This window comes from Ovis aries, chromosome 2, assembly GCF_016772045.2.
Source record: "Ovis aries strain OAR_USU_Benz2616 breed Rambouillet chromosome 2, ARS-UI_Ramb_v3.0, whole genome shotgun sequence".
Taxonomy (NCBI): domain Eukaryota; kingdom Metazoa; phylum Chordata; class Mammalia; order Artiodactyla; family Bovidae; genus Ovis; species Ovis aries.
Window position 1 is genome coordinate 37,826,334 of NC_056055.1, and position 15,265 is coordinate 37,841,598.

The 15,265-nt window shown below is 39.7% G+C and overlaps 1 protein-coding gene across 11 annotated transcripts in view; it reads right to left on the minus strand.

The window, feature by feature from the left end:
- Positions 1-15,265, minus strand: part of NFX1 (nuclear transcription factor, X-box binding 1) — a 63,942-nt gene that overhangs the window by 28,458 nt on the left and 20,219 nt on the right. For all 11 annotated transcript variants that reach the window (XM_004004144.5, XM_012118454.4, XM_060409150.1 and 8 more), the window contains 5 exons: positions 13,678-13,749; positions 11,962-12,101; positions 8,603-8,702; positions 8,302-8,519; positions 2,844-2,941 (listed from right to left, as the gene is read on the minus strand). In XM_004004144.5, the coding sequence (XP_004004193.1) occupies positions 2,844-2,941; positions 8,302-8,519; positions 8,603-8,702; positions 11,962-12,101; positions 13,678-13,749 (628 nt within the window). The remainder of the gene's footprint in view (positions 1-2,843; positions 2,942-8,301; positions 8,520-8,602; positions 8,703-11,961; positions 12,102-13,677; positions 13,750-15,265) is intronic.

Here is a 15,265-nt window from a genome sequence, read left to right on the forward strand (position 1 = left end):
TTGATGTCACGGACAGGCTGCAATAGACCCAGAAATGAGTTACACGATAAAAACATTTCTTCTTTGTGAAAATGACCTCGAAGAAAAGGAGCAGCTGCTAGAGTTGATAACAGACATAAAGCTGTCTAAGAAACTGAAGCTTCTTGGCTAGAAAAACGTTTCCAGTAAATTAGTGAGTTGGCTGGGTTCTAAGATAAAAAGAAACTCCTCATACGCTCTCTAGAGATATAAAGCAAAGATGACTCAGGAAACTGCTTGAGCGATTGCTTTTAGTTAACATGAACACCGAAAAACGTTAAGAAATGACACGCTAGGAGTTGGGAGATTTTTGAGCACAGGCCATCCTTCTTGCTTGACCCTACAATAAACCTCCCTCTGCTCCATACTGCAAAGTTTCATTTGTTTGGTCTCAGTGTGCCTCAGGTACGTGAATTTGTGTTTGGTAACAATTTTGGTGAAGCCAGCCTAGGAGTCTGTGCTGGTGCGCGATGACCCTGGCCAGAGGTAGCCCCCACCCTGAGACCCCAGCAGCTGCCAGAGCTCATTCATTCTAGGGAATGGGAAGGGATTCTCCCTGACAGGTGCTAGCCGCCCCAAGATATGAGGCTCTTTAGAGCTGAGAGAAAAAAAGAAATGATATGCTGGAGCGGTATCTACACCTGTGGGCAAAGCAGAGCTCCCATAATTCCCTATAATATGTATGAATTTCAATGAAAACGTAAACACAGCATTCTTTGTTAAGAGGTAGTAAGATACAGCATACATTTCTTAAAGACTCCTACCAAAGGGGTTAAAAGAGAACAACCTTTGAAGCTTTAAGAAATTAAGTTTTTATTTACCTAGAAAACTCACTTCCATGGAAAAGCCCATTCCATTACAAAGGACACTTCAGGAAAAATCTGGCTGAATAATGAGGTGATTATTAGTGTTTCAAAGAGATCTTTCACTTTGTCAAACTGTTTAACAGATGAGCTCCTCCAGCAATTTTAAAATAAGACTTTTATTTGCAAAAATTTAATTTACACATAACTTTCAAAAGTACACTCACTGCCACGGGGTCCACTATTCGAGGGAGTGAGGTCACAGAGTGAATGAGAAGCTAAAAAGCACACAGACAGAGAAAGAGATTGCTGGGAAAAAAGCAAACTGGCAGGAGTCATGTCTAGGTCGTGTATCCGCATCCTGTTTGTAATTCTTGGTCACAAAGAGCACCTCAAGGCATTAGTAAATGTTTGATTCCTAAATCAAAGTATCTCACAGCCTTCAAGCTGGTATCTACAAAGCATAAAGTGGTCCTGTACCTGACATTCAACATATCTTTACTATCCTACGTATTATATGATTTCATTCAGAAAAAAACCCCATGCATCTTCACACAACTTTAGTCTCATGTAAATGGCACTAATTACTCTGACATTCTTTCCTTTAATTTGGAAACTTATCTATTAAGCTAGCTCCTAATTTATGGACAATATCCTCAGAATCAATTTGCAAGTCAGCTGCTATCCAGACCGTGGGCTGTATTTAACAAATAGTATCAATGACTCAGAATTCTGTCTCTACTCCAGCCTGTGCTCTGCTGGGACAGGTGCTAATTATGCACTGAAATGACCAGAAGTATGTCAGAGAGCCAGGCAGATCAACACTCAGTATGTTCCATGAGTAAAAGTACCCAAAGACTTCCACAGCAAAGTTTCCTGCCTCTTCTGGTTACAGAAACAGAAATGTGCATCAATTCCAAAACGGTAAGATGACTTTTTTATAACACATGGTCCAATCAAGGTTGCCCCAGGCAGAAAGCAGAAACTGACAAAACAGTTGTATGGTGAAGAATTAACTTTACCTGAAGAGAGGTTTGGCTTTTGCTACTGGCTTCTGGGAGATAATCTTGGAATATCATGCTTGACAGGAGTCTCACTGTTTGCCTGGGGCCTTGGGTCACCACAAAGTCTGATATGAGTTAGGGTGCAGGCTGGCCATACCATAAGACCAATGATGTGGTTTCAGGTGTAGGCTTTGGGCCACACAGTGTTAGCAGACTTCTGGAGGGACTGGAGGCTGAAACTAGCTACATGGACGGTCAACCATACCTACACGATGGAGCCCCAATAAAAACTGAACACCCATGCTTGAGTGGGTGAGCTTCCTTGGTTGGCAATACTCCACACATACAGCCACACACTGGTGGTGACAAAGTAACACTGTTCCAACTCCACAGGGAGAGGACAACTGGAAGCTTCATATTTGGTGCCGTCTTGCATTCAGCCCTACATACTTCTTCCTTTGATTGATGTTAATCTGTATTCTTTCCCTGTAGTAAACTGTAATCAAGCATATACCAGTTTTCAATGAGTTCTGCGAGTTCTTGCAGCAAATAAACCTTGAGGGTAGCCTTGGGGACCACTGGACTGCAGCCGGTATCAGAGGTGAAGGTGGTCATGTGGACTCATTTGGCAACTGTCTACACTCCTGCAGTGAGTCAGAAGTGAGGGAGATCTTGTGGACTGTGTCCCCTCTAACTTCTCCGTGAGCTGACTGCTCTCAGTGGTGCTACTGCTCTTCTCTTCTGGCATCTAGTACTGTCACACTCATATTCAGTCGAGCTACTTGTATATGGGCCCTAAGCCTATCAGTGGCCTCTGAGTCTTGCACGCTGGACCCCTTCATCCGTATTCTACAACTGATCCATAGTAGATGTGGGTATATACTGGTTGGATTGAATGAATCAAAAACAGTGTAACAGGAATAAGCCTGAGGTTATTTTGATTCCTTCCCTCCCATCATCACCAACTGATTAATAAAAAGCACTGGTGGCAACAACTCTAGCATTGTGTAGGATTTACCTTTGTTCTGAAAGAGCATCTGCAGGAAATAACTGATGTGCGAGAGCATGGTCCACAGTCTCCTTCATGACAGAGCTTTTCACAGGTATGAATGAAATCTTTAATAAAAATGAAAAGAGCTGGGGATGAAAATTGCAACTGCTCATTTTCAGATTCCCAAATTCACTAGCCACAATGGTTCTCCACCTCTGTGCCCTGGAACTCCATCACCAGAGCTGAGGGAAGATGGATGCTGTTAATGTTTCTCGCCTTATCTTCCCCCGGTCTGGCCAGCTGTGCCTTTTCCAGCAAGGAAAGGCCCCAGCATTAGTCACAGGAATATGCTTTGGGGCACAAGGTACTCTGTGTATGTCAAAGAAGAGATCTTCTGACTCTTTATTGAGACCTCAAGTCTCCAAATTAGACTTGGATCTCCTTAAAATTGTAGCCATGGGTGACTTGCTGAAGTACTCTTGACTCTAGGGAGTCAAAATCATCTAGGGATCATAAATAACCAGCAACCATAATCCATAACCTCACTGACTAAGTTCTATGAATGTCTGGTGATAGGCGGCCTGCCACTTGTTCTGTTAAGCTAGGCTTCAGAACAAGTCCTGTTTCGTGGACTCCCCAGGGATCACCCATAGTCTCTCTCCATGGCTGCTGTTTACATGATGCTTTTTTTCCATCCCTTTACCTTCAGCCTAACTGTATCTCTGACTCTGAAGTCTGTTTCCTGAAGATGGCATTATAGTTGCTTCTTTTTAAAATTCATTTTGATAATGTCTTTTTATCTAATTGCTTAATCCATTTACCTAAATGTTATTATTGATATAGCTGGATATATATCTGCCATTTTACTTTTAGTTTTATGTCTCATGGCTTGTTTGTTAATATAATCTTCCTTCATTGTTTTCTTTTACATTAAGTGAATATTCTCCACTGTAACATTTTCCCCCAATAGTGGCATTTTCTACTATATTGTGAGTTATCTTCTTAATGGTTGCTCTAGAGCTTATCAGTGGTACAAACCTAATTCCTGTGAGATATAGAAGCCTTATACCCATATAGCTCTATTTTCTCTTCTCTTTTGTGCTATTACTGCTATACATATTACATCTAAACTTAACAGTACAATGTTAAAATTATTGCTTTATATAATGTTATGCCTAGTAAAGAAGCTGAAAAAGAAAGGAGAGCAAGTATATAACATAATTTGTTCTATTTATCTTATTTACTGTTACCGGTTTTATTTGTTCCTGAAGATCTGAGTTACCATCTGATATCACTTCTTTAACTGCAATACAACCTTAATTCCACCTACTCCCTTTGTGCTGTTATTGTCAGATATATTTCTGTATATTATAGACCTAATGACACAATTATATATATGTATTATTTTATACTATCGCTTTTAAAATCACTTGAGAAAGAAGAAATATGCACTTATACCTTCTTTTATGATTATGGAATTAACTTTACTCTTTGTTTTTCCTTGTGGATTTACATGTATCAGCCTGAAGGCCTCTCTTTAGTATTTACTGTGGAGTAGATCTGCTAGCAGAGAACTCTCGATTTTTTCACTTTTGAAAGACTTGCTGCATATAAGACTCTTGGTTGGTAATTTTTTTCTTTCAGCACTTTGAATAGGACGTCTCACTGTCTCCCTCTTGTGATAGTGTTCTCCACCGTTTCTGATGAGCAGTCACCTGTGAATCTTATAGTGGTTCCCTAGTATGTAATGTGTCATTTTTCTCTTGCTGCTTTCAAACCTGCTTTTTGTCTTTGGCCTTCAGCACTTTCACCATGTGCCTTGGAATTTATCCTATGGAGTTTCTGAGTTTCTTGGATGTGCAAATTAATGTCTTTCAATAAATGTGAAAAGTTTCCCACCAGCATTTGAATATCTGTCTGCTCCTTTCTCCTCTCCTGGTGCTTCACCACTGTCCTGATGTGCTTAAAGGTGTCCCATGTTTCTCCGAGGCACTATTCATTTTTATTCATTTTCTCTATGTTTTGGGGATTATATTATCTCTGTAACACAGATCTATCTTCACATTTATTGATCCTTTCTTCTGCCAGCTCAAATTTACTGCTGAGTACCTTCGATGAATTTTTAATTTTAATTACTGGACTTTTCAACTCCAGATTTTCCTTTGGGTTCTATTTTTATAATTTCTATCTCTTTACTGATACTCTGATTAAACACTGCCTTTGTACCTTCCTTTAACTCTTCAAGCACGGTTTCCTTTAGTTCTTTGAATGTATTCATAACGGCTACCTTGACAGCTTTAAATCTGACACTGATCACTCTCACAGAAAACTGAAAGTTTCTGTTACCCATGGGATTTTTTTTCTGTTTGCATACTTTGTGATTTTTTTGTTGGAAACCGAACATTTTTGGCAATCTGCTGTTTGCAGTAACTCTGGATACTGCGTCCTCTTTTCACAGCCTGTCTGCTTGCTCACTAGGCTATTTTAGTGAAGTCTATGTCTATCACAGTACAGACACTGGTGTCATTCTTTTGATGGCACAACCCTAGGCATGTGTACTGTCACCTTGGGAAGACAATGGTGTCAGCAGGACTCTCTTTGACCGTCTCTTTCTCTGATCCTTCTGATAAGCTGGCCGCCTCTCTTAGTATTACATTCAGTTCTGAGGCTTCACTAATTGCTGGCTGACTGCAGCGTCCCGGGGCATAAATTGCTCAGCAGTCTGATCCAATAAAATTTGGGCAGAGGTAGTCTTTGAGGCAAGTCTATGAAGTTTGTTCTGACCCCAGGATGGTTCCTCTTGGTATCTCCTTCCCTGCTTCTCTCTGGTGAACTAGGTGGCCTATAGTTGAGCTTGTTGCTCTTAATTAAGAGGAACTATTGTTTGCGAAAGGGCCGTTAGGTCTGACTTCTCCACACTCTCTTTCAAATTAAACTCAGTTCCTTTAGGGCATATTTTGGAGCTCTCTTTCCTTACGGACTGTCTCTCCCGCTGGAAAAGGTCACTCAGTCACTGGGTGCTGGGTGCGACAACAGCCTCTAGTTTTCTTGGCTCGTGTCTCACGCTGTGAAACCTCTGCCCTGCAAATGAACGCGGGTGATGGTGACTGAGGCCCCAGTACTCCTGCCTGTTGTGACTGGAATAGGGCTTCCAATCTATGTGTGACCAGTATGGAGGAGTGAAAGTGAAAGTGAAGTCGCTCAGTTGTGCCCGACTCTTAGCGACCCCATGGACTGCAGCCTACCAGGCTCCTCCGTCCATGGGATTTTCTAGGCAAGAGTACTGGAGTGGGGTGCCATTGCCCAGTATGGAGGAAGGGAACCCCAAACCTGGCAGTTGTGCTTACTAGAAGTTTAGCCTTTTCAACTTGGAGTTGGGGGGATAAGAAATGCTGATGGTCTGCTCCTCCTAGCAAGTAACCCTTGACTGGGAACGGAGGGTGGATGAAGCCCTGATTTCTTGGGCACACCCATCCTTTAGTTGAGCTGATTTGGGAAGGGGCAGGGAAGGAGGGAGTAGGTTGTGATTCAGACAACACAGACTCTTGCTGTTCTTAACTCAGTTTTAGTAGGTTTTCTTCAATATAAATTTTTTCATTGGAGTTATGTGTGCAGGACAGTTTCCAGAGACTTTAAATGGTTGCTTGCTTTTTTTAAAAATTGTTTTCCCCAGCTTTGCTTTTTTGCTCCTCAGGCTACCATCCTGAAAGCAGAATACCACCTAGTCTTTTGTACTAAAGCTATGTGACTAGGATGGAAATTTCCTACTGGGTGAGATACTAATGGACCTAAACAAGATTTCTGTAGATAAGCCAGGCCTGAATAAACATGAGATCCACTGTTACCACTAGTTATAGGCTTTTCTTTGAGCTTCTCAATCCAACTCACCTAGCTCCTTAAAAGCTTTCCATGATTAAAACTCTGCCGAAGTTTAGCAGTTACTCTTGAAACTCCTGAGCGGGTCTTGTCCCACCCCCAGGTCTGCTCATACTGACAGTTACTGTCCTCCTCTTGCTCAAGGCCCTCTGCAGTACCCATTTCACATTTCCTCTTTCTCTCCATGCCAATGAGCTATCTGAGCATCAGGGCAGGATATCTAGTCATATACGAAGCTCTTACGAAACTGACCCATGTGCTTTCTGAAATGGGAAGATCTGTACCGTCTCTCTGGATTTGCAAATCATTTGATCTCTGTTTCACAGGGCTTATCTGAAGATACATTTTCCTGGTAGGCACAGAGAAGCAATAGACAACCGATTTTCCTGACGAGGTTAAAATGTATTAAAATAAGAGAAAAGGGCATTTCTTCTCTCTACATAATTTTAAAGTCAGATTGAGAAAAGGAATTAGGTAGGGTGCTCCTACTGGTACTTGGAAGAAATGTGAAATCTTTCTTCTTGGAAAAATGGAAGCCAAACAAAAGAGTCTATCTTTACCACAGATAGTTACAGGAACACCTCTTTTATACAGACCCAATTGCTCAGGTTCATTTTTCTAAATACGCAGCTTTTTGCCAACTCACTGTAAAACTGTACATGCATATATCCCAAGGACATCCCAAGGACTGCCTCAGAAAGTATCAGTCAAAAGCTCAGACTATTGCTTTATAGCTAATCTCAACAAAACTTTTCTGGTTTCTATATCTAAGTAATCAGAAGCCCACAAGTCAGAAGAAGTGGACAGTCACTAAAGGTAGGCAGATGGGCATACTGAAAGCATTCACAAGAAAATAAACAACCAAAAGGTTTAACAATTAAGTAAAACAGTCAAACTGCACCTTGCTATGGGGAAATACCTGAAAAAACTCAGCAAGCCCAGAGGGAATCAGTGTATTCAGTAGAATACAATAACTGAGGTTCAGGGAAATGATGATTCAGTCAAATAAGGGGAAAGAAATTATCTTCAGTAACCTCTATTCAAAGAAAGAAGGTAATGTAAATTTTAAAAAAACGTCTCTTCAAAATGAGTTTCAGGAGGTGTTATTCTCAGTTAGACGGGAAACCTATCTGAAGAGAAAGATGTTTCTTGAGTGGTTCAAATGAATAAAGTTTAAGTGCACTTAAAATTTCAGTTCTTAAAACACCTCACCCAGTTAAAATGTTTCTATTATATGAAAATGCTTCTAAACACTTGCCAAACCCTAAATTACTAAAAGGATACCTGGCATTCATACTAGTATAGGCTGCTAAGAGAAATCATAAACACCCCAACCTCCCCCTCCCACCCCCCCAACAAAACAGTATCTAACCACAACTGTCCTGAGTTGGCAATACCTGAATTACTAATAGAAAGATCATTCAGGCAAATGTGAGCTTTCACAAGTATATTTTGAGAAGGAAAGAAAAAGTAACCACACAAATCTGATCATATTATTTAGAAAAACCTCTGATACTGTAATTAGAATTAAATACTATTTTGTTTAAGTAGTCACTGCTGCCAAATATTTACGTTTACATTTTAAAGAAACTTTCCGCCCAATAGTTACCTAGGGAACCACAAGGCAGAGGCTTGCCGCACACTTTTCCACATGAAGGCACAGGATCCATGCATGTCTTCCGACCACTACTTCCAAGTTCCAGCAACTGGCTGAGAGGAGTTTGCCCACAAGGGCAATAGCGCACCAGCTGGGGAAGCCGTGGGCATGGCTGGCAGGGCTGAGGGTGACACACTTGAGAACACGTATGATTCCCACATTTCAAGTCCCTGTTAAGAAAAACAACACATTATTACATAACTGTTGCATTAAATACAGCTTTATTGTAACTGAGAAAAACGTAAAACCTTACTTGCCACATATCTTTAAACAGCCAAAGTCCCCAAATCCATCAGACTTTCCTATGTCTGTTCCACATAACACATCTCGGGAAGTGCTGCCACAGTAGCATACTTGAAGACACAATTTCAAAAATGAAAGATTAGTAATCTGCACAAGTGCTTAAAATACTCTAAGCAATCTATAAGAAGACACAAAATCCTACTCACTACTATTGATCAGACCTGGCACAGAAGTAAATGCGGCTTATACAGCAGCTCTAAGCCCCACCTAACAGCTCTACCATAGGAAAAAAATTTAGAAGGTTTTGTTAATTTTAACACATCTCATGGTACACCTGTAGCACACCTCAACATGAGCATTAAAGTGAAACAGACTGCTCCATAAGGCCTGGGGTCCTATGGAGATGTCACAGAAGATGGAAGCTAAACGGGATAATTATGGAGGCATTGATGACTGGATTCCACCCTCATTTCAACCAAGCAGCATAGATTTAATACTTCGTATCTTGGGGTTCACATAAGGTGCTTAGGAAAAGTGTCTGCTGCTAAAAAGAAACTTGAAGATAGATACAATATAAATCCTTACTAATCTGTATTCTACAGATTACAGATTACTTAAATTTGAAGTAAACATGTCTGAGTCCTGATACTGAGTAAAAAGTGTTTCAAAGAACTTGAGACTTTTATTGACTATACAGAGAACTCAGCCTAATATCTATAGATTTTTCTGTCGGTTGAAGAAATAATGGGTTGCTTTATGTGCTGCCCTTAAGGAGTTATTTTCAAAGCAAACAAGAAAAGAGTTGGTTTCTAACTAATATGTAACAAAGTCTGGTAAGGACTAAATTTCATCAATTTAGATAATTTTTCTGATAAGGGTCACTTTACATTTTTAGTTTATAATGAAAACTTTATCAATAAAGATATTAACCAAGGTGCTTGATTTTTAAAATATATATTTACTCTCCCAGTAAATACATGGGCTGTTTCATTCCCTGTTCTAAAACTCATTAAATAAAGATTTACTTATTAGATGAATTATAGGTGCAGGATATGCAATCAAGATTGGCAGAATCAACAAATTGGTAAACAAAACCCTAGCAACAGGGAGACTGTGCAAGCAGGCTTTTTTTTTTTTTTTTTTTTTGCTAAGTGTCTGCTCAAATAGAACAGACTTCTTTTTTTCTAGAGGTATAAGATAGCTATGAACCAAAGAATCAAGGGTCAGAAAACTGACAATTCTTTTCAAGCACACACGAACATTCTCGAGGACTGATGACAATACTAGGGAATAAAATAAACCTCAACAAAACAGAAACTAAAAAACACCTTGAGACAAAAAGTCTACAGATAAATACTGGAGAGGCTGTGGAGAAAATGGAACCCATCTACACTGTTGGTGGGAATATAAGTTGATACAGCCACTATGCTGATGGCCTAAATACTTCGCCAGATATATAATATGGCCAAACAAAAAGTCTTCAACTGGCTTTGAAAAAATCAGCTACATACACAAAAACAGAAAGGAAGAGACTGGGATCCATACAAATCTGACAAAAAAGTGTCATTTAGTCCAATATGAATCAAGAGCTAAAAATGGTCCAGATCAAAGACAATCTATACTGCTAAGACCAAACTGCCAGTATACATTTACTCCTGCCTTATCTCAAAATAGGTTTAATGCAGCATATAAGAATATATGAGATAAATGAAGAGAACATAAAAGATGTGAAAATAAAAAGGAAAATAATGGTAAGGATACAGAATGAATCATAGCTAAAAAGCACACACTATAAAGATGGACATTAGGTCAGTTTACCAGCTTCCTAAGATATTATTTTTGAGGGCAAACAACTATTCTTTGAACTAAGAACAAACAGGACCTTCTTCCCAGAGGACCGATAAACAAAACAATGCATATAGTAAGTGGTCTTTTGAGACTCACTTCTTTCACTTAGTATAATATTTTGGAGGTTCATCTACTTCATAGCATGTATCAATATTTTATTCCTTTTCATGGCTGAATAATACACCTTTTAATGGATATATCACGTTATTTCATTTATCAGTTGATAAGTATTTGCGTTATTGCCACATTTTGACTATTATGAATAATGCTGCCATGAACATTCATTTAGAAGTTTTGCATAGACATATACTTTCATTTCCCTTGGGTAGATGCCAAAGAGTAGAATTGCAGTCACATGGCAACTCTATGTTTAACCTTTAAAGGAACTACTACACTATTCTCTTTTTCCTTTTGGCTGCACCACACAGCTTGTGAGACCTAGGTTCCCTGACCAGGGACTAAATCTGGGCCACGGCAGTGAAAGCGCAGAATCCTAACCACTAGGCCACTGGGGAGATTCCTTAGACTGTTTTTTAAAGTGGTTATACTATTCTACTCTTACTGTGCCTTTAATTTACAGTTTCCTAGTGTTCAAAGGTATCAAGCATCTTCTATGTGTTTATTGACCATTTATAATTATTTTCTTTTGTGAAGTACCTCTTCAAGTTGATTTGTAGGAGACTATCTTTCTATTTTTCTTTAGAAGGGGTACCTTAAATATTCTGCATACAATCTGTGATTTATCTATTCATTTTCTTAATGTTGTCTTTTGTTGAACAGAAATTTCTTAATATGATAAAGTTCAATTTAACATTTTTTGTTGCTCTAGGAAATCTTTGCCTGATCCCAAAGTCATGAAAATATTCTTTTATAGTTTCTTCTGGAAACTGTTCCTGGGTTTTACATTTAAGTCCAAGATCCATATAGAATTAATGTCTGTGTAAAGAGTGAGACTGGGGTTGAGGGTCACTTTTTTCCCATATAAACATCCAGTTGTTCTAGGACCATTTGTAAAAAGACTCCTTTTCCCACTGAATTAACTTAATATCTTGGCTGAAATAAACTGACTATAATATACTGAGGTCTATTTCTGGACTCTATTGTTAGAATCTACTAGTCTACCTTTATACCAATAACTACAATGTCATTATTACTAATACTTTATCAGCCTTAAAATCAGGTCTTTCAAATTTGTTCTCTTTCAAGATTGCTTTGGCCTTTTCTGCGCCCTTTTCAAGTAGTTACTACAAAAAGATTTCTCAAGCAGTTACTTTTAAACAGCATTAAAAAAAACCTACTGTCCAAATTCTATAGGACAATGACCTATACTAGTATTATGTGACCAAAATAATGAAAACCATCCATTCATTCATGTATCTCCAGTTCTTCCTACCCAAGATAACAGACCTAATAGAGTCTTCGTGAGTACAGGCTTGAGAAAAATCCATGTCATCAATACAACTGTAAATAAGGTTCCAAAGAAGTCCCTAAGTAGGGCTGGCTGGTGTGCTCACCACTTACCCTGGTTCAATATGACCCGACAAGGCTGGCATGGACCCCCATGGCACAGCTCAGCACAGTGGTGCTGACCACAATTCAAAATATTGTCACAAGGGTTAGAACAGTGAACTGAGACAGCCTGACCGCAGCGAACTGTGTGCCTATAGAAAGAGAAAACATAAAGACGGCATTAGCCTGGTGGGCTGCTGTCTATGGGGTCGCACAGAGTCGGGCATGACTGAAGTGACTCAGCAGCAGCAGCAGCAGCCTAATGTTGGACACTGAGGTCCTGTTTGACAGCTAAACTAATCCTTCCCCAAAACCTACTAAACCTCGCTGGGCCCCATTTCTCCGACTTCTGTTTCCCTCCTCCAACCACTCCCTCAATGACTCTTCCTTTCTCCACTTTCTTTTTCCTCCTTTGCTTCTCTGTCCCCTATTTTCTGGCCAGAGAGGAACTGAGGGCCTAAGTATGTGTTACACTGTGATTTCTCCTCTGAGTTGAAGCAGCATGCAGGACGGTAAAGAGCCTGGAGCTCCCACAGTATCTTACAGATCTGGGTGGAGAAGTTGGAAGATGTAGTTCTAACGAATATTCCTGGAATGCAAGCACAATGGCATTCTCCTGGGACCCTGCACTCTGGCATTTTCGGCAGCTCTTAATACTGTACTTAAGAACATACTGTATGTGACTTTGATTCAGGAAGGGAAATAATTCTGGCTTTGTTCTAATAAACATCCTGATTTCACTGACCTATTAGCCAGAGAAGGATATGAGGCCACTGCTCTTACACAATTGTCTTCAGGTTTCTTTTCAGGGCAATGGTTTAGAGCTTGCAATCTACTCTCCCACAAAAAGTTCTATTCTATTCCACTACTCTCACTTCAGCTATGTATTTTGTTTTAAAAAGTCACTGTTACATACATAGATGGTCAGTTTCCAGTGCTCAGCATCACAGCTAATATCAACCCCTTGAGGAAGACATTATTATTTCTACCATAAGAAGATAAGAAAAATGAGGCTCAGCAGGAGACAGCAACTTGCCCAGGTCAACAACTAGTTAGTGGCAGAGCCCAAATCTGACCTGGGCTTTCTGACCAGAAGGCCTTGCATGTGACTCTCAGGCTACACTGCTACTCTTGTAAGTTCAGTAAACACTTATGTTTATCACTGAAAAATCTGCACTATTCCATCTCATCTTGTGGTTCAGGAATCACTGTATGGTCTTCATTGGACCTCAGAGGCACTCCACAGCTATGCAGCTACCAATGGTCCCTGCACTGATAGAGCATAACTTGCACTGTAATGAAAAGAGGGCGGGCTCTGGGGGCCACTTATTCTTTCTTTCAACAATATTCACTGAAAACCCCCTAGACACCAGATATTACGGTAGGCACAGATAAATGATCCTTGCCTGCTGAACCTTAGCAGGCTGGGGTTCAACTCCTGGTTCTTTCATCCACTGAAGATGTTAAGAAAAAAGTCCCATAGTATTTCACTTAAAATGATAATCTCACTTTTTATAACTTTTTAATCACTTAAAAGAGTGCAAAACAGGATTAAGGCAGCACAGGATTTACTATTCACAGAAAAGTACTATTTACACCTACCATGTATTAATGATAGTAAATAAATACTATCTGCACCTACCTACTAATCTTTCATTTTAGAAATTCATACATAAACCATCAGTGTGGAAACGGAAGTCTTCTTTTGGAGTACAAGTCTAACTTTACCTGGTCCGTCCACATTCACATGTTTTAGTCATAAAGGCAGGGCAGGGTGGGCAAGGTCCTGGATGGCACAGACTAAAAAAGAAAAGTTTTAATGAATAAATCACATTTATGTATCCAACCCTGAACAAAGCTGCCCCAACTGAGCCTGACTGTGAATATGGCAGCAAATAAACTTACTATGAAATGTTTTAGTATTTACCTAAAGTTGATGAACTATTTAAACAAAGACACCAAGAATGTTTTTATATAGAAAGGATTGATAGCAGTACCATTTTAGAATATTTAACCAGAAAAGAAAAGCCCAGGTCAAAATATTGGTCTTATTTGGGTCTGACCAGTCAAAGAAAGCATTTCTAAATATGGTCTTGGCCCACTTAGTGCAATGTGTAGGGATAAAGAGGTGGCCACTCAGGATGGTTAATAGAGTCCTTTAGAAGATCAGAACTCAATCAATGTTCAGTTCCGTTCAGTTTAGTCACTCAGTCGTGTCCAACTCTTTGCGGCCCCATGGACTGCAGCACGGCAGGCTTCCCAGTTCAGCGTAATAGACCTCAAATCTGCTAGGTCCATGAGAAGTACAGACATGTTCTCATCCGCTAGTGAAGTGCTAACAGGTGATAGGCTAACAATGCAAACAGTGAAAAGAAGGCAAGGGTGAGGGGAGGCCTGCTGGTGAGTAGCAAAGGGGAGAGGAACTCGTGGAAAGGACTGGGCTCAATGATATGCTGTAGGTCAGAATCAGGCCTCTGAACAGAACTTTTTTTAATAGGAGCTATGATAAAAGAGACCAAAGGAAAAAAATAACAAAATGGATATATTTAAACAACTACTACCCTCTTCAAAGCAGACACCCCTGGTAATTACACAGAAATATCACTATTTAAAACATTTTGGGAACTTGGCAGGGGAGGTGGGAGGAGGTAGCATCTACGTGATGGCAAATGACAATCCTTTGGGAGTTACAAGCCAATCAGAGACGAGTTGAATTCATCAAGTAGGTATCAGAATTTGCTATAAACATCAGGTGTGCCTGAGTGGATTTTTTAATGTAACTCCTAAATCAGTAATAATAATTACTAAATCAGTTTTAAACACTGAAAACAATCTAGAAACATGTGCCCAGTCTCCTTAGGTGACCCATTTGGACAGACTGAACCACAGAAGACTAACATTAAGCATGGTTCTTTAAGGATGAGTATCATTATTCAATAGCTACATTCCATATGATATGCCTCAACACTTTCAGATGAAATTATTTTCATGGCTGGACATTTACATAACTTTACACTGAGAGACAAACTGTTGGTCAGGTGTGGACGATTCCAGGTTATTTCAAACATCCGAGGCCTGGACTTAATCCCTGGACTTAATGGTTCACAACACTGCTCCGTATTAGAATCACTTGGAAAGCTTTTACAACTACAATGCTTAGAATGCATTTGAGTCAGTTCCAGTGAGATGGATGACCCTAGAGCCTATTACACAGAGTGAAGTAAGTTAGAGAGAGAGAAACAAATACTGTATATTAATGCATATATGGAATCTAGAAAGATGGTACTGATGAACCTATTTAGAGGGCAGCAATGGA